We start from the raw sequence: 12,252 nt of genomic DNA on the forward strand, positions 1-12,252 counted from the left end.
CCTAACCCTAACCCGTAGACATAACCCTAACCTTAACCCCTAAACTTAACCCTAACCTTAACCCCTAACCCTAACCTTAGAATTAGCCACCTAGCTAGCCTAGCTAATGTTAGCTACAACAAATTAGAATTTGTGTAACGTACTCAAATGTTATGAAGAAAGAAAATAGTTTAATACACATGAAATGCTTTGTGATAAAAATCGTGTAATACAGGTGTGCCTATCACAAATTATTTTATAAGTAATTTGTGTCTATTTCACAATAATCTGTGATAGTTTGTTATAGTTTATATTTCAACGAAGCACAGTGACCCCAAGATATGTACAGACGAATAGGTGTTTTGTTTGATTGGACGAAAAATTTGTGCCTGTGTTTTTCAATCCTCTCACCTCAGGGAAGCCCCCAAAGCTGCTCAGTAAATAAGATTCTCTCTCTCTCTCGCTCTTTGTCTTTCACCCGCAGAGCTACTCAGTAAAGTGACAGTTCAGCAACATAAAGAGGATTCTCATCTCTCTCTCTCTCGCTCTCTCTCTCTCTCCCAGGAACGAGGCCCCACCTCTTGTTTTCCCCCAACCCTGAGTCATATACATTTGAGTCAGCGGTGAGTGCGAGTGCTTTTTGCTCCTTCTCTTCCTCTTGCTTCCTCTTCTTTTTATATCTGTCTTCCTCTGTCTCTCTTTCTCCATCCTTCTCCCTCTGATTTTGATCTCTGTCTACCCCTTCCCACAAAATTTTTCACTCTCGTCCTCCTCTTCTCCCTCTGCGCTCTCACTCACGCGCTGTCTTGCGTCTCTCCCGGGAATCGTAAGCGCATCCCTGGTCTCGCAGGTGGACGGCGGCCCACTACCCAGGATCCACCATTCCCGCCCCGGAGAGCTCCACGCTGGCAGCGCAGCCCCTTCCGCGGCTCAGCATTGGGAGGAAGACCCTGGTGGCAGCCGCCGTGGGGGTCATGCTAGTCCTGGTGCTGGTGGTCCTCATCCCCGTGCTGGTCAGCTCAGTGGGCGCAGACGACGCCAGCCACTTTGAGATGCTAGGCACCTGCCGCATGGTGTGCGACCCCTATCTGGACTCAGGGGGCACAGGGAAAGCTACCTCCACCACGGGCCTCCAGGCAGAAGCAGAGGCTGAGGAGCTGATTGACCACAGCATCGGCCCGCCACTGCCCACTTATGGTGGCCACGGTCCACAGGGAAAGCCCGGACGGCCCGGGAAACCCGGACCCCCGGGACCACCCGGAGAGCCCGGTCCGTCTGGGCCCAAAGGACCCCCAGGGGACAGAGGGGACACTTTGAAGACGGGGATACTGGGTCTGGGGGGCCAAGGAGCCATCGCCACAGCCACCTACAGCACCACGCCACGGGTGGCTTTCTCTGCGGGACTCCGAAACCCCCAGGAGGGTTACGAGGTCCTGAAGTTTGACGATGTGGTCACCAACCTGGGGGATAACTACGACGGCTCGCTTGGCAAGTTCACGTGCAAGATCCCCGGCACCTACTTCTTCATCTACAATGTGCTGATGAGGGGAGGGGATGGCACCAGCATGTGGGCGGACCTGCTGAAGAACGGTCTGGTGGGTGACACTGTCACACTTTAACTCTTTTACTTTTAGGCCTACTCTTTTTTACTTGCCTTTTCCCTCTGAAAATACAGTGGCACACATGATTCTTCTGACAATTACGAAAGTCAGTCATCCATGAAAGAGGCAAAAGGGGCATCCATTTTCAATGACTTTTCAATAAACTGAAAAGGGGAAGCTATTTATTTAAGTATATGTTTTTCCACTTTTTAATGTTTTATTCAAATAACTTCCTTCATTGACTGACTTCTATTCAAATTCACCCTAACCCTGGTGTAGTGTGAAATCCAGAACCTGTTTTGCTAACATTTCATTCCCTGTACACAATATGTTTACCATGACAAGGAGTGACAGTATAACTCAAACAGACTGGTATGAGGGTGTCAGACATTCAGTGTTCTCCGCGAGGGGCTGGTTACAGTAGGCACGATTAAAAGTATGATTCATGTGGACATGCACATGAAATAATCACAAGTGTGCGCACACTCACACCCCATTTAAACCTTGCATAAAAAACGCGAGCTGTATGCGCATTTGTATTCGCATAACAAGAAACACATGTTAATGCAAGGTCTATATGCGCACAATGCGCGTGTTCAGAATGTAAGCAGATTTGCATTGTGTTCCAGCTCCATGTAAATGCAATCAGGTCAGCCTGACCAAATTCAGTGGGAAACATTATCAGTCCTTCTCCTAAAAATATTCCCGCGTTTTTAAACTCTGCTTCCGCGTTCCACAAATTAAATGTTTTAAAAAAAATAAAGAGCGAGGGCAGAGCATACTATCGCAATCAAATGGTGTCAGCATTTAACCACCTGCTTTATAAAAATGTATAAATGGCAGTTCATTATGTATAGGCTACAGAACAGATGGCATATCATTTTTGTCTTAAAGTTCGTCTTCATCATCACTTCAGACTTTCTTCTTCAATTCATTTCATACATTGTGTCTTCACATTATCCGGTAGGCTACATGTTATTTGAGATAGGCTATTTTGCTATATCTTTTTGAAACAGTGGGCCTACATACGGTAGACGAGGCTATTGCAGATAATCTAGTCGCAAATTGAAAAAAAACCCATCTGATTATCAAAAGACTCTGTGCGCTCTCCAGACTCTCCAAGTATCCGCCCTATCCAACAATACAATGCAATGATGAATTTTATTTTTGTTTTCAAGTGAGTACAAAACTCTAGTCTGTAAACTGCAGTGAATATGTCATTTGAATAACCGTGAGCCCTGCGTTTTGAAGGCAGTAGCGTGCGTGGGTAAAATCACTAGGGGCGCCAAACCAGGAAAAAGCCATATTACAACCTACTTACTGTATGTTGTGATAATGGCTTTGTTTGCTCTAGGCCTATAACCTATTAGAATTGCGTTCATACGCCACTGTGGCCATACATTGTTTAACATACACATTTCCAAAAGACAATTGTTAGGCCACATAGGCTAGCTAGCCTAAATCCACAAAACACATTTTGAATGTAACTGTTACATTACCTACACAGCATGATCAAATTAAAGTTCATGTTAGTTGGTCAAAATGTCACTCTCGGTTTGCTCAACTTGTATAATAGGCCTAGTCCTCACTAAAATGTTTCCGAAGCAGCACGATTACAATAATGGGGAATACAACCGCAATGCACTTCAACTTTGACAAATTGTAAGCTAAAAATAGGGAGAAGGCCCCATAATACTGACGTTAGCCTGATGTAACCATATACTATATAAAATAAAGCGAGGCCTACACTCTATCTATAACATATATAAGCGCCCAGTAGTTTATAGTGTACAGTTTACGCTCCTTTAGCCAGCACCTCTACTAACCATTTTGGGGTGTGCGCGAGCTCATGCTTTTCACTAACCTGTGGTAACCCTTAAAACGGTGCCCACCAGTATGGTTTCAGGAACACGAACTGTTACGCAAGTCGGCGCAAAGAAAACAGCAGCGGAGTCTTGCTATTCCAGCACCACCAGCTGTGCACTGCGCCTACCATATCAACTCGCCCATTCACACTGATCAAAACATGCAACAAAACTGTGCAGAATTTATGCCAACAATATAGTCCACACTCGGTAAATAGTTATTGCAATCTTGCGGCAAAGATGGCAGAAAATATCAGCATGTTCTTTCCAAAATAAGATGATGCATTGAATGTAATGTATTTGAATAATGACGGTCAAAAGGATGAAGGAAAATGCAAAACAGTTCACATAAGACACATGTATAGCGCTCCAATGACATCTAGTGTAGCCTACACGTCATTTTATTTAATACAAATCTCGAGAAAATACAATTAATTTATTAAATAATTGTGAAGGTGATTCCAATTGTATCATACAACATTTAGGAACACCAGAACAATGTGTGGATACAGTGCTAAACTTAAAAACGCGTCAACTTGCTCAATAGTGAGCTCTGAAGAAGAAACAACGATACAATGTAGCCTAACAAAATTGCTCGCAAAATTGCTCGCACCTTTCATTATCCCTATCGGAACAGCCATGATCGGATTACATTCCGAACATGGGCCTCGCATTTACTTGCAGTTTAATGGGGGTCTCAGTGCCTAATATGATGAATTAATCTACATGGGTGTCGTGATCATAGGCTGGCAGTGGCATGGTCCGTTAATCACTAGAAGAGGGTGGGAAACCGCGGTGAGAAATTGTGAAAGAGAGCGTGTGTATCTTCATGTACTGTAGGAACGGAGTATAGGGTGAAGTTGCCCCTAGACGCTGATCTTGGGTCAGTTGCATTTCTGCCATTAATGGTTAAAGTAATGATAGGGGAGGGGAAGCTGATCCCAGATCAGCTGATCCTAAACTTCACCCCAGAGCTGTAGGAACATGATTATCGTCGAATGATGCTTCCTGAGACATGTCAACAGGATATAAATATCTCAGTTCCACACACACACACACACACACACACACACACACACACACACACACACACACACACACACACACACACACACACTAATATACAGCCCCTTGACATAGTTCAATTAAAACAGACCATAATCAATGATGCATTGCCAGTGTGCATAACTGTTATGTTGTATATCAACCCGTTCAACGTGTAGGCTAGTAGATATTGAACATGGGCTTTTAGATAAGTGTTTTGTATTTGTATTATTTTATGGATCTGCTTCCTGGCATTCAGCAATATTAAGGCAATTTGCATACAATTAAACATTACACTTCACAACACATTATTACACACTATTGCAACATATCTACAACACAAAAGCTATATGTACGTGTGTGTAGTGCGTGTTTTAGCATGTGTTTGTGTATGTGTGTGTCTGCGCCTGTGTGTGTGTGTCTCTTCACAGTCCGCACTGTTCCACATGGTGTAGTTTTTTCAAGTCTGATTTTACTGCTTGTATAAGTTACCTGATAATGTTCTGTTTTTATTGCTCTGAGTGCAGACATGTCACAGACATTGACATTGTAAATGTAACTGACACAGAGGGAAACCTTGACGGTGCAATCCACCATAAGCTTTATAGGACACACTTTATATTATAGATTAGCATTACATTTGAGTAATTTAGCAGACACTCATATCCAGAGCGATTTACAGGAATAATGAGGGTTAAGTGCCTTGCTCAAGGGCACATATATATAGCTAGGCCAATAGTTCTTATGTAATTGTCATACTTTTTATTTATTTTTATTTAAACCTTTATTTAAACTAGGCAAGTCAATTAAGAACCAATTCTTATTTACAATGACGGCCTACTCCAGCAAAACCCCGACGACACAGGGCCAATTGTGGGCCGCCCTATGGGACTCCCAATCACGGCCGGATTCGAAACAGGTACTCTAGTGACACCTCGTGCACTGAGATGCAGTGCCTTAGACCACTACGCCACTCGGGAGCCCATTTACAAAATGATTCTAATATTTTTTTTATTATAGCTAGGCCAATAGTTCTTATGTAATTGTCATACTTTTACAATGTATCATTAATTGTGTAATTATGTGTTACTGCTGCCAGAGTCCTTATGATGATTCATTATTGTGAAGAACATAAATACATTGTAGTGGACAGAGACAGTGCAATTCCCCTTGCAGATCACAAACCTTGGTCTTCCAGCCCATAGGCAAACTTGCTAACCACTACTCCAATAGGTTTACTTCCTTTGGAAAATATTGTAAGGAGCCTTTTAAATGACACAAACCTTATCGTAATACAGTACTGTATATCAGGGATCATCAACTAGATTCAGCCGTGGGCTGAATAATAATCTGTAGACTGCAAATTGACCTCAAGAAGCCCAAACAGATATAATATTAGACTAAATTATAATCATCATTATAATCATTATAATCAATCATTATAATCATAATCAAGCCTCACGTCTCTATTATGTGTGTGAATACCTGGGAACATATTTCCAAAATTAAAAGAAATTGGAGCTGATTTCCTAGTGTTTTTACAGTATTTTATGTCCAACCATATATCATTGTTTGCTCAGAAAACTTGAGTGGCCAAATAAAACCACTCGCGGGACAAATTCGGCTCATGGGCCGCTAGTTGGGGAACCTTGCAGTAGATTCTCTTGCCAAGTGTTTATATTCTTGATGACAGGGAGGGAAGGGTACAGCCATGTCATGTCACCAATCATCCATGCACTGACATCCGTCATCGTCCTGTCACTCTGACCAAGCCATCTCCCAGGAGCCTTCAGGGCTCATGATATTTTGCTTTTTACGTCCTCGTTCAGCCAGCACTAATTACAACCCCATGCTTTTGTTTTGGTCCTCGCTCTGAAACAGGCAGCAAGACAGTCGTACCCGGAGGGTTAGTTGGATTAGACAGTGCAAAAACAGTCCAGAGAAGTTATCTTGCCTAGCCTACAGTGTTGCAGATCTAAGCGCACTCCAACCTGGCAACACCAACTCTTAGCTAATAGCTTAAAAAAAAACTAGTTGTATGTTCTTCAGTGTTGGAAAAGCGCCTTGAAGTCACACAGTGTCACTATTTTTCCGACGTGGACTCAAAATGTGTGAAAGCGGTTCAGACACTTCGCTCCCGATTTAGCGCAGTTGTGATTTAATTAAAGGTCCAATGCAGACATTTCTATCTCAATATTAGATAATTTCTGGGTAACAATTAAGTACCTTACTGTGATTGGTCCCAAAGAAAATATCTTCTTATCAAAGAGCAATATCTCCAAGGCTGCTTTTGAAACTCTCTCTCTCGAGCACCGGACACTGATTTTCTGCTTTCAACCTTGAAATATTGGAGGTCTGACTGTAAATCTGGGTAATAGTAGAGAAAATAGGGCACATTTTTCCAGTTGAGTCATAGGCCTTATTCACGGTGGATAAAAACAAGGGATTTGCTGTGGGGGACAGTTTTACACAAACATCTTGATGACTTGACTTCTTATTCAATCAGTCCACCCCTTCCCCAAAACTATGTAGTAGACCTTGGTAAAGACATTCATTGTAAATAGGTGTGGCGTTGGTCGACGTGCTTAAGTCAGTTAATTACTTTTCATTGGATGTTCTTCACTGGAAAACCAATGCCACCATTGTTTTTGCCGTTTCTAATTCATTGTTTGTTGTTGATAAATGGTGTTTGAATTACATGCACGTCATTGTTATTCGTTTTTGGCAATGGATACCTTTTTTTTTTTACTCCTGTAAAGTACAGCAAAACTAAATACACCCAGGACTTCTTTTGTGCAATTGAATGTGATCTGTTTGTGTCATTGTTAAAATCTTGCTTTCTCTCTCTCCTTCACTCTTTTTTCCCCCTCTCTCTCCTTCCTTCCTTCCTTCCTTCCTTCCTTCCTTCCTTCCTTCCTTCCTTCCTTCCTTCCTTCCTTCCTTCCTCCCTTCGTTCCTTCCTTCCTTCACTCTCTCTCTTTCTTTCCCCCTCTCTCACACATGCGCTGTATCTTTTTCAGGTCAGGGCCAGTGCCATAGCCCAAGACCAGGACCAGAGTTATGACTACGCCAGCAATAGTGTCATCCTTCATTTGGATGCCGGGGACGAGGTCTTCATCAAACTGGACGGGGGCAAGGCCCACGGGGGCAACAGCAACAAATACAGCACCTTCTCAGGGTTCATCCTCTATGCTGACTGATTAGGGGGTCGTAGGTCATGGTTTACAGGGCATTCACTTCCTGTCTTTCACTCCTCGCTCTCATTCATTCTCCATATATAGCTACATTTTTTTTAAATGGGGTGCCTATTATCATTGTGAAGATGCAGGGAGGTCTATCAACAATAGTGGTTCACTTATGGTTTTTCTTTCAGTTATGACACTGATGTATGGGTGACATTTTGACAGTGCAGAAAAGCAGCGCTGTTTGTCAACCTAAACCTGCAACACTTCAAATGTACGTCTGGAATTCAATGGTTGGTTACGTGACTGTATTGTGTATCAATAATCTCTATCTTCAGACCTGGGTTCAAATAGTACGGTTTTCCTTCAAAACCCTGAGCTCCCCTGGCACAGTGGAATGTATTGAATAATCCTAAAAGTGAATCTGTGACTAAAGACAGTCTCAATCAAATGCTCAAAGTTTTTCAAAAGATACTAATATTAATTAAACCCTGGTCTGGTATTGTTACATGGTAAACCCACATTAAAGGGATAGTTCAACCAAATGACAAAATACATATGTTTTTCCTTTCCCTGTAAGCAGTCTTTGGAGACAGCAATCCATGCTTTGGTTTTGTTTACCAGGCTGCGATCACCAATCGCTACCTTTAGTATTTTTGTCCCAAAAAACATGTCAAGTTAATGTCATGTCAATATCCGCCAAATTAGCACGTTTTACACTTCATGCCCAAATCAACGACTGTTTACAGGGTAAGGGAGTCACGTTTATATTTTGGGTGAATTATGCTACTAGCTTGGTAAAAACAAATATTTTTTGACACTAGTATTGCTTTTTCACGTTGTCAAAATTGAGGTCCATTGTGTCTCTTTATGTCCGAGCGATTTTGGAATTAAGACACGTGTCATTAAACTGACCGAGTTTTTGAACCCAGTGTTGTCTGATGAATAAGAGATCTTGTAATATTACCCAGTACATTTTTAAATATTATTCAATTATTTCTATGTAAATAAATATCAATGTGCAAACACCATTGGAGCCAGGATTCGGGTTAATTCAAATTGAAGGCATTCAATACAGAAACTAAACTGAAATTCCCATTCAATAATTGAAAAAAGGGCCTCTATTTTTACTGAATTCTCAATAAACCAAAAATAGAAGCTATTTATTCCATAAGTGGTTAAGTTTTAGAATTGTTTATTCAAATCACTTCCTGAATTGAGTGCCTTCAATTCGATTTGACCCCAACACTGATTGGAGCAGTGCCTGTACTGCACTTATAACCCTGTGTGTATATAAATTCAATTATAGTGTACATAGACAGACCAGGTGAATCCAGGTGAAAGTTCTGATCCCTTATTGATGTCACCTGTTAAATCCACTTCAGTCAATGTAGATGAAAGAGAGGAGACGGTTTAAAGAAGGATTTTTAAGTTGAGAGCATTGAGACATGGATTGTGTATATGTGCCATTCAGAGGATGAATGGGCAAGACAAAATATTTAAGTGCCTTTGAACGAGGTATGGTAGTAGTTTCCAGAATCACTGGTTTGAGTGTTAAGAACTGCAACGCTGCTGTTTTTTTTTTAACGCTCACCAGTTTCTCATGTGTATCAAGAATGGTCCACCACCCAAAGGACATCCAGCCAACTTGATACAACTGTGGAAAGCATTGGGGTCAACATTGGCCAGCATCCCTGTAGAACGCATTCGACACCTTGTAAATCCATGCCCCGACGAATTGAGGCTGTTCTGAGGGCAAAAGGGGGTGCAACTCAATATTAGGAAGGTGTTCCTATTGGTTTGTACACTCAGTGCATGCAATATACACTGGGGTCCATAATTATTGACACCCTTGATAAAAATTAGCAAAAAAGACTGTATAAAATAAATAATACAAATACTGAGCTATATTGTATGCCAAAAAAGAGGACAATTACATTATTTTATACCTATACAATTGCTGGGGGAACGAGATTTTGTTTAAGAAGTAATATAAAAAAAATCTCTAAAAGATAGGCGTAACATTTATTTGACGCACCTGTTTTCAATACAGTACTCTTCAAAACTCAATACACTTGTGAGGATAACGACACTGAGCCTTTTTCTGAAATGCAAAATGTTGATTTTGTGTACATTTTAATGATTTATTTGTGGAATTTGATTAGTGCTTCAGTTTATTGTCTTGCTGGAAGATCCACTTGTGGCCTAGTGTCAGCCTCCTGGCAGATGCAAACAGGGTTTTGACTAAAATGTCCTGGTACTTGGTAAAGTCAAAGATTGCTTTTACATTGACAAAATATTCTAGTGACCGCTCAAACAATGGAAATACATGTCCTCAAATATGGAAGGCAGGCGGTAGGAGGCGTGCTCAGGTGGGACCATTCTAGCCAATGACAGGGCAGATATGAGTGTGAATAACAGGCCTTTGAGATAGATAGAGGACTCATCTTTGTATCGGTGCCATTATAGCATCTGTGAGCATCTGCAGAGGCTTTCTTCTTCATTGGCCGCCTGCTCACTTATAGGAATCCCCACCCAGTTGACTACTTTAAAATGGTGAAAGCCCTCAATGGCAATGTTCATGCTAAAATAGGTTATATCCATGATGATATATATCCTAGGTTATAAATAGGTTATATCCTCTATCTATATGACAACAGGCACAACTTCGATTTTAAAGTCGTATTTGGGTAAGTTGCCGAAATGCCACATCCACTTATATTTTGTGCATTCGTAAATAACCTAACCATTACTTAATTTCTATTTGATCAAATAAGCCTCACTTAGCAAATTAGCAATTCAATGTTTTGTTGACCAAATTTGACACTCTCTCATTGACCTTCGTCTCTTCCTCTCTGGTAAAATTCATGATGCCTTCGACCTTAACAAGGGCCTTAGGAACAGTAAAAGCTAACTAGCACCTTAAAATCAAAGATCCACCACCATATTTTTTTTTTGTAGGAATGAGGTACTTTTCTGCATATGCTTCTGTTTGTAAACGCCAAACCCACCACTTGTGGCCAAAGAGCTCTTTTTAAGCAAAATCTCTGAGAAATTGTATTAGTATAAAATAATATTATTGTCCTTTTTTTGCACACAATATAGCTCAGTAGTTGTATTATTTACTTTACCCTGTCTTTTTCCCCATAATTTTATCAAAGGTGTCAATAATTATGGACCCCACTGTATTTGACATACACCGAGTGTACAAAACATTAGGAACACCTTCCTAATATTTTGTCACAACCCCTTTTGCTCTCAGAACAGCTTCGATTCGTCGGGGCATGGACTTTACATGGCGTCAAGGGTTCCACAGGGATGCTGGCCCATGTTGACTCCAATGCTTCCCACAGTTGTGTCAAGTTGGCTGGATGTTCCTTGGGTGGTGGAACATTCTACCAATCTTGATACACACAGCAAATTGTTGAGTGTGAAAAACCCAGCAGCGTTGTAGTTCTTGACACTCAAACCGGTGCACCTGGCACTTACTACCTACCATACCCCCGTTCAAAGGCACTTAAATATTTTGTCTTGCACATTCACCCTCTGAATGGCACACATACACAATCCATCTCTCAATTGTCTCAAGGCTTAAAAATTCTTCTTTAAACTGTCTCCTCCACTTCATCTACACTGATTGAAGTAGATTTAACAAGTGATATCAATAAGGGAACATAGCTTTCACCTGGTCAGTCTATGTCGTGGAAATGTAATGTTTTGTACACTCAGTGTATATTAATATCCTTATTACATGATTCGCCTGTTCCCAGATCTGTTTGTGGTATCATGCCAACTCCTTGTTTGGCATGAAAAGGAGTGACAAGGAGAGGCATGATAGTACAAATAGACTGGTACCCAGGCTAATAAATGATACAGCCATTTAGGATATTGATGTAAAATGTCACAAGTGAGTGGTACTTGCATTTTGATGTTCACCACATCCATCTACCAAAAGCCATTGATTCTGATAGTGCATGCATGTTTTGTTTTCTAGTCAATGTTATCCGTTTCAACCAATGAAAGTTAGCTAAGATGTCTGCCAATGGCAATGCAATTGATGGCAGGGAGTGGAAGGGATTTTAGTGTGCTTTTTCTATTTCATGCTTTAATCGTTCATGACTTTTGGTAATAAATGGAATTTTTTGCTTCTCTTCTCACGTCCCCTGGTTAATGTCACTCCTTTTATTCACGCTCTCCTCCTTTTTCATCTATCAGAAATTGGTCCGTCCGATCAGCTTCCCACTTCCAAGAACCCATGCAGACCTCGGCTGTTGGCATTCTCACACTCTAGAAGGTGAAGGATGAGATTGAGTCATATCAAAACAGCACAGCGAGAGTCTGATCAAAAGAGAGAGAGAAAGCGAGGGGAGCTCACAGCTGTGTTAAATGCCAAACAACTAAAGACATAATTGCCTATCACAATCAAAGGGAAGCTATCGCTCCTTTCCTAATGGGTGAGGAAGATACGTGTTGAGTTGCCGGGAGGCACAGTGGGGAAGAAGAGGGAGGGACGGGTGTTGTTTGAACAAAAATCCTGGTCGAGATCAGATCAGGCCTGGTGGAGTGGGAAATTAGGTTCCG

General features: G+C 41.4%; 1 protein-coding gene across 1 annotated transcript; it reads left to right on the forward strand.

The window, feature by feature from the left end:
• The first annotated feature begins 470 nt into the window (after positions 1-470).
• On the forward strand, positions 471-11,832 carry LOC129855097 (C1q-related factor-like). Its single transcript, XM_055922426.1, has 2 exons — positions 471-1,574; positions 7,510-11,832. Exons 1-2 carry the CDS (start codon positions 954-956, stop codon positions 7,687-7,689), a joined length of 801 nt encoding a protein of 266 aa, XP_055778401.1. The 5' UTR covers positions 471-953; the 3' UTR covers positions 7,690-11,832.
• The last annotated feature ends 420 nt before the right edge of the window (positions 11,833-12,252 follow it).

Source organism: Salvelinus fontinalis, chromosome 1 (assembly GCF_029448725.1).
Source record: "Salvelinus fontinalis isolate EN_2023a chromosome 1, ASM2944872v1, whole genome shotgun sequence".
NCBI classification, from domain to species: domain Eukaryota; kingdom Metazoa; phylum Chordata; class Actinopteri; order Salmoniformes; family Salmonidae; genus Salvelinus; species Salvelinus fontinalis.